This window comes from Nannobrachium achirus (genome assembly GCF_963921795.1).
Source record: "Nannobrachium achirus genome assembly, chromosome: 23".
Classification (NCBI taxonomy): Eukaryota; Metazoa; Chordata; class Actinopteri; order Myctophiformes; family Myctophidae; genus Nannobrachium; species Nannobrachium achirus.
In genome coordinates, this window is record NC_137830.1 from 48,333,279 (window position 1) to 48,347,259 (window position 13,981).

The following is a 13,981-nucleotide window of genomic DNA, read 5'->3' on the forward strand; positions in this document are numbered from 1 at the left end:
ATCGCGTAGTTGAAGGTTGAGAAAAATCCTAGAAAATGATCGTCGATGGCATTAAAATGCTTCTTATTAAACAATACGGGAGATACGGGCAGTTTTGCCTAAGCGGACCATATTATAACATTCTAGGACTTTTATTAAGCACTTTATTTTTTAAATGTGAACGTTTGTCTGGACGTACGTGGCAAATTGGCTAAAAAGCTCCAAACCGCGTTGAGGTGGATCCATGACGGTCGTTTCTAACGACAACTTCAGCGCTGCTGCACTGTGTCATCTTCACTCTGTCCGGCGGGAGGATTCAAAACAACATGGAGGTTATCAGAGCGCTGGACTTTCTAAAGTTATCAGAGCTTCCTCAAGGTAAACATTAAACATTAAACATTATAAATGATGTCTTCTATAAGGTCGAGATTTATGAAAACATGACGCCGTTTTGATTCAAGGCGTTTTTTTCCACCTTGTTATTCGTTGTTAATCTGAACGCTTGTGTTTTCCTTAGCATTAGCTAGCAGGTTAGCTTTCAATAACTTTGGTTGGAATATATACTGCAGTGCTACTAGTGCTATTACAGTTAGGAATATACTGTAGGCCTATGCTGTATTACAGTGTGGAATAGACTGTATTCTGTATTTTCCATAAGACATTATTTCATCATAACTGGAATGGAATTGACTTACAAATGAAGACATTTTACACAGTTTAACTGCACACATTATTACAAGCTGTCAGAAAGACAGGACCACAAGACTGAAGATGAATTGAAAACAATGACAACTAAACTACACACAACACGTTTAGAGAGGTTTATATTCTATGCATTATGCAACCCTAGGCTGACTTTGTAGTTTGTTTTTTCCACTTCAGGTAGAAAACTACAGGTTCAATAACAAACACAACACAGCTGCAGTAAGACTTCATCAGCATTTAAAGTTGCTGCAAATGATACATTTTGGTGAAATAAATAGTAATTATCTCTATACATTACTGTCAAAACCTCGACTAGGTGTCCGTCAGTCTGTCTGTCAGTCAGTCAGTCAGTCTGTCAGTCAGTCAGTCTGTCACACGTCACACTTTTGCCCTGCTCATATCTCCGCAACCGTTGCTCCGATCCATGCCAAATTTTGCATACACACTCCTTGCCTGCCAAACCACAACCTCCGCCATGGCCGCCTCTCACATGGCCCTCTTCTAGCGCCACCATGAGGCCGATTCTTGCAAAACACATTTTTGGACTCTGCTCCTACAATTTTTGCCCTAAAATCACGCAAATCGGTACACACTTGCTCTACACTCATGTCATCCACATGGATCTGTCCCATTTAGCGCCACCTTCAGGCCGATTTTTTCAAACACATTTTTGGACACTACTCCTACAGATTTTGCCCTAAAATCGCGCAAATCGCTACACGGTATGTCTACACCCATGTCATCAACATGGATCTGTCCCATATAGCGCCACCATCAGGCCAATCTTTTCAAAAACATTTTTGGACACTGCTCCTACACATTTTGGCCTAAAATGACGCTGCGACCTGACGGTCGCTTATCTCCCGATTAGGGAGTCTTACTGGTAATACATAATCTCCAGTACTATCATCACTGGTGTTTAAATTCCTGTTTGTTTGTTTGTTTGTTTGAACTTGACCTTTTGGTTCTGTATTCTTGCTCTTTCTTTCACCTCCACACCAAACCTCTTGGCAGGAAATAGCCGAGCTTGTAGATCGGCTATTTTCAGTGAATGTTCCCTCAAGAATATGGATGCAAAAAAAAGAGAGAGTTCTTATCACAAAATATATACAATCTCAATTTAAATTCAAATGAGCTTTATTGGCATGAGAAAACATACGTTTACGTTCTTGCGGAAGTAAGTGTGAAAATATAATAAAAATGGTTTAAAGGTGATACACCATGAAATTTCACTTTTCCTATTTTAAAACCTTTTTTTTCTATCCTCACAAAGTCCCATTTCTGACCGTTGTGTCTTTCTCTGGTTTTGAGAAGGCGAAGGTTAAAAGTATCCCACGGGTTCTCAAAACAGGCTATCCAGATTTGCTGCCGATTGTGACGTCATCTGCCGATTGTGACGTCATCATAAATAAAAAAACAAACAAAAAAAAAACATTTTTTTTTTCAAAAAAAAAAATCTTTTTTCAAATATTTTTTTTTTCAAAAGTTCAGGCCAAAGGTGGTACTGCAGCTGAAATGCTCTGAGAGCGATTCAAAAATGAGAGAGGCTCTCTATTCAGGAGTGGTAATTTAGCCTCAAACCTTTTGAACAACGTTTTTGGGACATAAACAAATTAAACAATATGACGTAAATACTTTTTAAATGCATGGTGTATCACCTTTAAGATAATGGAACATAATATACAGTCAGAGGGGGAACAGCATTGTGTGAACAGCATGTCACGTTGCATCCTTATCTGCTTGTTATATAAGCTATAAGCTTTTTGAAACATAGCAATCATTTGCAGTCACTTTTGGGACAAATAACAGTCAGATTATTTTTTTCTGAAAACCATTTTAAATAATATGCAAACAAGCCTCCGGTTTAAAATGTGTTTAAAGGTACCATCCTGTTTATCTGCAGCAGGTCTGTTCGCTACTAGAGTTGTTGTTCAGGTGATGAAGAGCAGAGTACTTCAGATCAGATAACACAGGGAAGCTGGCAGAACCTTCTGTAAAACATGTGGGACAACCAAACTCTTCTCCTTCAGAACCTTCTGTAAAACATGTGGGACAACCAAACTCTTCTCCCTTCAGAACCTTCTATAAAACATGTGGGACAACCAAACTCTTCTCCCTTCAGAACCTTCTATAAAACATGTGGGACAACCAAACTCTTCTCCCTTCAGAACCTTCTCTAAAACATGTGGGACAACCAAACTCTTCTCCCTTCAGAACCTTCTATAAAACATGTGGGACAACCAAACTCTTCTCCCTTCAGAACCTTCTCTAAAACATGTGGGACAACCAAACTCTTCTCCCTTCAGAACCTTCTATAAAACATGTGGGACAACCAAACTCTTCTCCCTTCAGAACCTTCTATAAAACATGTGGGACAACCAAACTCTTCTCCCTTCAGAACCTTCTCTAAAACATGTGGGACAAACAACGCTCCACTCGTCCCAAACTCTTCTCCATTCTGGCTCCCTAACTGTGTGTGGAACAAACTCCCCATTGCAGTTAGAACTGTAGACTCCCAGATCTTCTGCTGTAATCTAAAGATTCATCTCTTCGGACTCGCGTATGCAAACTGGTTAAAATGTCATTTAGATGGCATTTTATGTAGATTGTAGACTGATGCCCAGTCATTGTTGACCTGACATCCTATACTGTGTATAGTTTCACTGCAGATCATACTTGCACCAGCAGAGTGCTCAAGTGCTGTGTATTTATGTTGGTGTGTCCTTCTTTGTTTAAAGCTATACTGTGTAAGTTGCTCAACTTGTGGTCAGTAGCTCTATGGCACACCTCGGTCGCGTCTGCGTCTTTCGGACGTTTTTCGGTTCTCACACCCCCGCGTCTGCCTCCACCTCGCCGAAATCTATCTTTTGAGGGGTCCCTGGGTCCCTGGTTCCTGTGCGTTCAGCCATTCCGGAGATACACTCCTTCACCCATGCCTCCCTGTGCAACCGAGTATACAGACACACGGGAGACTACAAATATGGCCGCCCTAGCGACCCCACTCCAAGATGCGCTGTGATTGGCCGGCAGTGTATAACCCTCGCTGTGATTGGCCGGTAGTATGATGACGTCATTTTGCCGCGAAATTCTCCCCCCCTCACGGCTCATAGAAAACATATAAAGAGAAGGCTTTTGAAGCTGAAAATAACGGAGTGGGGGTTCTAAAACTTTAGCGATTTAACAGTTCGGACCATTTTAAGATTTGTTTTATAAAAAAAGTTACATGGTATAACTTTAATCCCGTGGCCCAATCCGGGACCAGCATTTCTGTCAGCGTCATCATTAAAGGGCCACTTCACCTCTGGTACAACCAGATCTTATTTTATTGTTGTTTGGGACACAATCAACACAACCTCGACCCGTCCATGCTGTGTAATTATAGACCCATTTCCAATTTGCCTTTTCTGGGCAAGGTCCTAGAAAAAATTATCTTTCATCAATTGGATGTATTTCTGCAGAACAATAAGGTGCACAACAAATTCCAATCCGGCTTCAGGAAAGGACACAGCACAGAAACTGCACTTTTAAAAGTAATTAATGATCTTAGGGTGTCTGCTGATAACAAAAATGTATCCGTTCTCCTACTGCTGGATCAAACAGCGGCTTTTGACACAATTGACCATACAATTCTAATACAACGTCTTGAACACTGGGTAGGGCTGTCAGGCACAGCTTTGTCCTGGTTTTACTCCTACCTAACAGGCAGAAGCTACTTTGTTAATCTAGCTGACTTTGAGTCAAACAAACACAACATCTGCTCTGGTATTCCACAGGGCTCAATTCTTGGTCCTTTATTATTCTCCCTCTATATACTGCCGCTGGGAGAACTTATTTCCGCTCACGGTGTGAATTTCCATTTCTATGCTGATGACACCCAGCTGTACCTTTCGGTAGCTCCGGACGACCCCTGTGCTCTAGACCCATTGCTGACGTGTGTGTCTAGCATAAAATGCTGGATGAGTGAGAACTTTCTCAAACTAAATGAGGACAAGACAGAAGTTCTCATAATTGGTTCTACTGCGCAGAGAGAATCAATAATAAGTAGACTTGGTAACCTGTCTAAAGAAAGTAACACTTCTGTAAAGAACCTGGGAGTGATCATTGACGCTGAATTGAATTTTAATACACACATTAATCATGTCACCAAGATTGCCTTCTTTCACCTTAGAAATATTGCGCGAATTAGAGCCTATCTAACATTGGACGATGCAAAAACGCTGATCCACGCTTTTGTTTTCTCTCGGCTTGATTACTGCAACGCACTTCTCTCTGGTCTGCCAAAGAAAACAACTGACAGTTTGCAACTTGTTCAAAATGCGGCAGCCAGAGTTTTAACTAAAGCTAAGATGAGAGAACATATTACTCCAGTCTTAGCGTCGCTACACTGGCTCCCGGTTGTTTTTAGGATTGATTTTAAAATTATTTTACTTGTTTATAAAGCTCTAAATGGTCTGGCACCTTCGTACCTCTATGACTGCCTGCATAGATACGTTCCAAACCGCCCACTCAGGTCTTCTAGTGCTGACCTACTCGATGTGCCTAAAATGAAATATAAAAAATATGGTGAAGCAGCTTTCTGCTTCTACGGACCGACAGTTTGGAATAAACTCCCACTACACCTAAGACAGGCAGCCTCTGTGGATAGCTTTAAAGCACAGCTCAAGACCTATTTCTTTACTCTTGCTTTTAGCTGAATTAATTTTTTTATCTCCTTGATGCTATTGACGTCCACACTGTTCTGAAATTGTTCTTCAATGTTTTATGTTTTTATTGTTCTGCTTTATTGTATTCATGTGTATTTTATTTTTTCTGTTAAGTAACTGTGCTTCATTTTCTGCTCTGTAAAGCACTTTGAGCTGCATTTCATGTCATGAAAGGTGCTATACAAATAAAGCTTTATTATTATTATTATTATTATTAATCCTGAGTTATTTGTTGTGTTCAATCTGTGTTTTGAGATATTTTAGTATTTCAGCTGTGCTAGTGATGCATTTTGCATCATATGATGCAGCATGATGATGCAAAATGCATCATATGATGCAAAATGCATCACTAGCACAGCTGAAATACTAAAATATCTCAAAACACAGATTGAATACAAAACATAACTCAGGATTGTGTTGATTGTGTCCCAAACAACAATAAAATAAGATCTAGTTGTCCCAGAGGTGAAGTGGTCCTTTAACAGCCAACGAAGGACCAGCATTCCTGGTGATGCCACTGGTGATGCCAGTGGTGATGTCACTCATGGCATAGTTGTGCACAAGATGCAAGTTGGCACCTTGACAGAGTGTTTCTAGTTTTTTTTTATATATTTGACTGTTGGACTCTGATTTTACTTGGTTTAGCTGTGATCCTATTATCTTATTATTACTATTTATTTCTATGCATCTGATGTAGTATTACCTTGTGTTAGCGTCCTCGCTTAAATGCCTACATTGTACTGTAAGTTGATGAATGTGTGTGTGTTGTGTTGTCTCCACAGTGTGGGTGGACTCTCTGTAATGAATTTGTGTGGTGTTGTCTCCTCTCCACAGTGTGGGTGGACTCTCTGTGTAATGAATGTGTGTGTAGGGCTGTCACGATATGACATTTTACATGACGATTAATTGTCACTCAAATAATTGGCGATTAACGATTTAATTGTGTATTTGTCGTTGTCGTTGATAATTACATTTCTGTTTGGCTTTTAGGCTTTGAAGTTGCACATGGTAGATATGACACAACCTAAATATACGGATAAGAAATTACTGACATATTTGACAACTTCATACTTAAAAAAGAACATTGATAGTGGAAATAGCCGATCTACAAGCTCACAACGCGTCGCGATGCGACGCGTTGTGAGCTTGTAGATCTGCTATTTCCACTATTTTTTACATGGAAACGATTATGACGATTGTGAAAAATAATCACTATTATGTCAAATAATGACGATTAGACGATTATGTAATAATTGTGACAGCCCTACGTGTTGTTGTCTCCTCTCCACAGTGTGGGTGGACTCTCTGTGGGACGTGGACTTCACAGAGTCCTGCTCTCTGGATGGAGGTTTGGAGGAGGACATTGTGGCCGGTGGACTGCAGGGCTTCAGGAGCCTCTACAAGGCTCTGCTGGCCCAGCTGTCTGAGGATGGAGCGACCACTGAGGCTGGAGCAACCACTGAGGCTGATGAAGACTCCACGCAGGTCAGTTCACAACAATAAAAGTCAGCACAACAGCATTGCTCCTACGTGTTCACTTTGAAACACATAAAGGATTGTATGGTACCATGTTTAGGGTTAGGGTAAAGATTGTATGGTACCATATTTAGGGTTAGGGTAAAGATTTTATGGTACCATGTTTAGACCACAGTCGGCCTCCACCAGTTGACATCGTTTGTGACCTGCCCCCTTTTATATACAGTAGTTGTGGCGGGTGACAACACGTGACCAGGGCACCGATCTGAATGATTTACTGTTTTGCATTACAGAGTATATGGGTGTTGTTCATTACATTACAGAGTATATGGGTGTTGTTCATTACATTACAGAGTATATGGGTGTTGTTCATTACATTACAGAGTATATGGGTGTTGTTTGGAGAGAACGGGGTCTCAGTGAAGACTCTGGTAGCGGTGCTAGGATTCCTGGTCCTGGGAGGGAAAGCTAAGAACGCCAGCGTCCAACAGAGACTGTTGGCCCTGCAGGCCGCCTCCCACTACCTGCTGCTATTGGCTGTTCATGGTGAGTCCTGTTTACTATACCATTACTATACATATCTATACTTCTACTATACCATTACTATACATATCTATACTTCTACTGTACCATTACTATACATATCTATACCTCTACTATACCATTACTATACATATCTATACTTCTACTATACCATTACTATACATATCTATACTTCTACTGTACCATTACTATACATATCTATACTTCTACTATACCATTACTATACATATCTATACTTCTACTATACCATTACTATACATATCTATACTTCTACTATACCATTACTATACATAACTATACCTCTACTATACCATTACTATACATATCTATACTTCTACTATACCATTACTATACATATCTATACTTCTACTATACCATTACTATACATATCTATACTTCTACTATACCATTACTATACATATCTATACTTCTACTATACCATTACTATACATATCTATACCTCTACTATACCATTACTATACATATCTATACTTCTACTATACCATTACTATACATATCTATACCTCTACTATACCATTACTATACATATCTATACTTCTACTATACCATTACTATACATATATATACCTCTACTATACCATTACTATACATATCTATACTTCTACTATACCATTACTATACATATCTATACCTCTACTATACCATTACTATACATATCTATACCTTTACTATACATATCTATACTTCTACTATACCATACCTACCCTCCCTGCCCCTTCCTTGTATATACTGTACATACTGATTGTTTAGACTTACTGTTACCTGCCCCTTCCCTGTATATATTGTATATACTGTACTTACTGATTGTATAGACCTACTGTTTTCTTTTTTCTTTACATATCTACTGCATAGTACTGTGTTCTATTTGTCTGTCATTCAATGTTATATGAGATACTTTAATGGTTTCCTGTTGAAATAAGCTTAGTCTTTTCATGGATCTCCTTTTAGTAGACCTTGTACCAGTGAACTGTACCGTCATGAATCTGTACATTTTCCTATGCAAACTTCTAATAAAGCCTTCAATCAATCAATCAAACCATTACTATACATATCTATACTTCTACTATACCATTACTATACATATCTATACTTCTACTATACCATTACTATACATATCTATACCTCTACTATACCATTACTATACATATCTATACTTCTACTATACCATTACTATACATATCTATACCTCTACTATACCATTACTATACATATCTATACCTTTACTATACCATTACTATACATATCTATACTTCTACTATAAATGGTAAATGGTAAATGGTGCATTTATATAGCGCTTTTAATCCAAAGCGCTTTACATAGATTGTGCATTACATTCACCCATTCACACACACATTCATACACCGGTGGCGGAGGAAGCCATGCAAGGCACCAACCTACTCACCGGAGGCAATTAGGGGTTCAGAGTCTTGCCCAAGGACCCTTCGACATTAATTCAGGGGGAGCCCGGATTCGAACTGGGAACCCTTCGGGATTTATACCCTTCGTGCTCTAATACCAGTTTCTCTACCCCTGAGCTATGCCGCCCCGCCATTACTATACATATCTATACTTCTACTATACCATTACTATACATATCTATACTTCTACTATACCATTACTATACATATCTATACTTCTACTATACCATTACTATACATATCTATACTTCTACTATACCATTACTATACATATCTATATCTATACCTCTACTATACCATTACTATACATATCTATACTTCTACTATACCATTACTATACATATCTATACTTCTACTATACCATTACTATACATATCTATACTTCTACTATACCATTACTATACATATCTATACTTCTACTATACCATTACTATACATATCTATACCTCTACTATACCATTACTATACATATCTATACCTTTACTATACCATTACTATGCATATCTATACTTCTACTATACATATCTATACTTCTACTATACCATTACTATACATATCTATACTTCTACTATACCATTACTATACATATCTATACTTCTACTATACCATTACTATACATATCTATACTTCTACTATACCATTACTATACATATCTATACTTCTACTATACCATTACTATACATATCTATATCTATACCTCTACTATACCATTACTATACATATCTATACTTCTACTATACCATTACTATACATATCTATACTCTACTATACCATTACTATACATATCTATACTTCTACTATACCATTACTATACATATCTATACTTCTACTATACCATTACTATACATATCTATACTTCTACTATACCATTACTATACATATCTATACTTCTACTATACCATTACTATACATATCTATACCTCTACTATACCATTACTATACATATCTATACCTTTACTATACCATTACTATACATATCTATACTTCTACTATACCATTACTATACATATCTATACTTCTACTATACCATTACTATACATATCTATACTTCTACTATACCATTACTATACATATCTATACTTCTACTATACCATTACTATACATATCTATACTTCTACTATACCATTACTATACATATCTATACTTCTACTATACCATTACTATACATATCTATATCTATACCTCTACTATACCATTACTATACATATCTATACTTCTACTATACCATTACTATACATATCTATACTCTACTATACCATTACTATACATATCTGTCTCTGCCCCCACCCTCTGGAACGCTCTCCCCAACCACCTTAGAAGCGCTCCCTCCCTCCCCTCCTTCAAAACCTCACTCAAAACCCACCTCTTCAGGATAGCCTACCCCAGCTGAGGTCTGGAATCTATGCCCAGAGTCCCCGACTGACTTTTATCTTTTTAATTGTTGAACTTACTGAATTTACTGTTTTTATTCTAATAAAGTTTGTTTTCCTTTGTTGTTCAGCGCTTTGGGTATTTAGAAAAGCGCTATATAAATCCAAGCTATTATTATTATTATTATTATTATCTATACTTCTACTATACCATTACTATACATATCTATACTTCTACTATACCATTACTATACATATCTATACTTCTACTATACCATTACTATACATATCTATACTTCTACTATACCATTACTATACATATCTATACCTCTACTATACCATTACTATACATATCTATACCTTTACTATACCATTACTATACATATCTATACTTCTACTATACCATTACTATACATATCTATACTTCTACTATACCATTACTATACATATCTATACCTCTACTATACCATTACTATACATATCTATACTTCTACTATACCATTACTATACATATCTATACTTCTACTATACCATTACTATACATATCTATACTTCTACTATACCATTACTATACATATACATATCTATACCTCTACTATACCATTACTATACATATCTATACCTCTACTGTACCATTATTATACATATCTATACTTCTACTATACCATTACTATACATATCTATACCTCTACTATACCATTACTATACATATCTATACCTCTACTGTACCATTACTATAAATATCTATACCTCCCACTACCTGCTGTTACTGGCTGTTCATGGTGAGAGATGACATTACTCACTATTTAAACACTGTTTATATAATATATACTAGTCTATAATATACCTACTGCTGCTGGCTGTTCATGGTGAGAGATAACATTAGTCATTGTTAGATACATACAGTATATATAATATATACTAGACTAGTCTATAATGGCGAGAGAGAACATTAATCACTATTTAATCACTGTTAATCACTATTAGATACACTGTTAGATACATACAGTATATATAATATATACTAGTCTATAATATACCTGCTGCTGCTGGCTGTTCATGGTGAGAGTCAACATTAATCAACAAATAAAAACTATATTTAAATGTTAGAGAGGGACCAGTGGAGAGATCAGATCCATTTTATGTTTGGTTGTGCTCGGGTGTTGCCCATCTACAGGCTCACACAATGAATGCACCTTGTGAGCCTGTAGGTATTTCCAGCATGTGAAGTGTAAAATCCAACGTTCCATCAAGGCCCGCCAAATAAGTGTGTGTGTGTTTTGTAGGCAGCATCGTGAACAAGGCTTTCCACCAGGTAGGGGTGGGCGATATGGTGATAAATATCGTTGAGACGATACAATGTCTCCACGATATGCATTTTCAGAGATATCGTGTATATCGTGATAACTTACTAAATGTCTATGATGTTTTTGTTTTTTTATATATTTGTATGCTAATTGTTGATCTTCTTGTATGTAATCTCGTCAGCATTGCAAATGAGGGTGAACCTCAATGCTCTTTTCGAGAATAAATAAAGGTTTCAATACAATTGAGGGAGCCTTGTAAAAAATCCTGTTGAATTGTTAATAGAGAGATTCATTGCAGAATTCAATATAAACCTGCATTTTGGTCTAAATCAGTAGTTCTCAAACTTTAAAATGTCAAGGTCTCCACTTAACTCTGACGGGTCCATTTGGTTTAATTTGTATACTGTCAGAGTACTTGTAAAGTTCAATTTAGACCTCCCAAAAGGAAGGAACCCAGAGGGTCAAGTACCTTGAAAAATAACCATAAAAACCAACGTGAAAAAGAAAATCGTGATAAAATCGTGTATCGTGATACAGCTTGGGAAAATATTGTGATATTGTATTTTTCCATATCGCCCACCCCTACCACCAGGTGCTGTTTGATGTGTATTCATTGTGTGTGTGTGTGTGTGTGTGTGTGTGTGTGTGTGTGTGTGTGTGTGTGTGTGTGTGTGTGTGTGTGTGTGTGTGTGTGTGTGTGTGTGTGTGTGTGTGTGTGTGTGTGTGTGTGTGTGTGTGTGTGTGTGCTCTGCAGGGAGCATTGTGAACAAGGCCTTCCACCAGGTGTTGTTTGATGCGTGCGTAGACATCTGGTCTCACTGCTGGCCACAGGATTCTAACAAGAAACGCAAGAAGGAAGTCTTGAAGAGCTCCCAGTCCGACGGCAAGAGACACAAAACTACCATCGCTGCATCTCAGGTATTTAAACTATGCATATCATAAACTAGCATGCATATTATATCATTTTATATGAATTGGATTGGGAAAACATAAAAAATAAAAGCAATAACTGGAGACTTGGAATCATTAATGTTCTGTTAGAAATTTAATCCATTTCACATCATTAATGTTCTGTTAGAGATTTAAACCATTTCACATCATTAATGTTCTGTTAGAGATTTAATCCATTTCACATCATTAATGTTCTGTTAGAGATTTAAACCATTTCACATCATTAATATTCTGTTAAAGAGATTTAAACCATTTCACATCATTAATGTTCTGTTAGAGATTTAAACCATTTCACATCATTAATGTTCTGTTAGAGATTTAATCCATTTCACATCATTAATGTTCTGTTAAAGAGATTTAAACCATTTCACATTATTAATATTCTGTTAAAGAGATTTAAACCATTTCACATCATTAATATTCTGTTAAAGAGATTTAAACCATTTCACATCATTAATGTTCTGTTAGAGATTTAAACCATTTCACATCATTAATGTTCTGTTAGAGATTTAATCCATTTCACATCATTAATGTTCTGTTAAAGAGATTTAAACCATTTCACATTATTAATGTTCTGTTAGAGATTTAAACCATTTCACATCATTAATGTTCTGTTAAAGAGATTTAATCCATTTCACATCATTAATGTTCTGTTAGAGATTTAATCCATTTCACATCATTAATGTTCTGTTAGAGATTTAATCCATTTCACATCATTAATGTTCTGTTAGAGATTTAAACCATTTCACATCATTAATGTTCTGTTAGAGATTTAAACCATTTCACATCATTAATATTCTGTTAAAGAGATTTAAACCATTTCACATCATTAATGTTCTGTTAGAGATTTAAACCATTTCACATCATTCCTGTGCTGTCAGAGGAGACATTTTAAATGTGATAAAAGCCCAGTAGATGGCGATATTGGCTGGTAGAAGGTTGAGCATGGATTTGTTGCTGTAACATTGTCAAGGTACTGGAGGAGATTATTGTGTCCATAGGAGATGCCTTGTCGGAGGCTTGTGATTGGCTGAACGGGTTCATGTGTGCCTAGAGCAGTGGTTCTCAACCTGTGGGTCGGGACCCAAATTATTTTTGGGGGTCCCCAGATGATTAACTTAATGTGCAACATTGTTTTCTCACTCAACAGTGAACAAACCAACATAAAATGTAAGTGTATAGAGGGTATCTGCACATTTCTAAAGTGACTTTTTAATACCTCTAGAGGCAGAAATTGTGAAAATAGCCAATCTTCATGCTCGTTGTGAGCATGTAGATCTGCTCTTTTCACAATAGAACCGTGTTATACAAAATGTAATGCCTCAACTCTTAGTGCTCGTCAGGGTGGGGGGTCCCCAGGTTGAATATGATTATTTAGAGGGTCCCCAGTTCAAATATGATTATTTAGGGGGTCGCGGAAAGAAAAGGTTGAGAACCACTGGACTAGAGGAAAACATTAAAGGACAACTTCACCACTTTTCAAATTGTGTTCAAACTAAAACAGCACA

At 37.0% G+C, this 13,981-nt stretch overlaps 1 protein-coding gene across 1 annotated transcript in view; it reads left to right on the plus strand.

The window, feature by feature from the left end:
- Nucleotides 1-305: 305 nt before the first annotated feature.
- ncapd3 (non-SMC condensin II complex, subunit D3) overlaps nt 306-13,981 on the plus strand; it is a gene marked incomplete at both ends in the record, with an annotated part of 78,785 nt that continues 65,109 nt past the window's right edge. The window contains 5 exons of the mRNA XM_080754406.1: nt 306-357; nt 6,222-6,239; nt 6,679-6,872; nt 7,247-7,409; nt 12,277-12,440. Of these exons, the coding sequence (XP_080610532.1) occupies nt 306-357; nt 6,222-6,239; nt 6,679-6,872; nt 7,247-7,409; nt 12,277-12,440 (591 nt within the window). The remainder of the gene's footprint in view (nt 358-6,221; nt 6,240-6,678; nt 6,873-7,246; nt 7,410-12,276; nt 12,441-13,981) is intronic.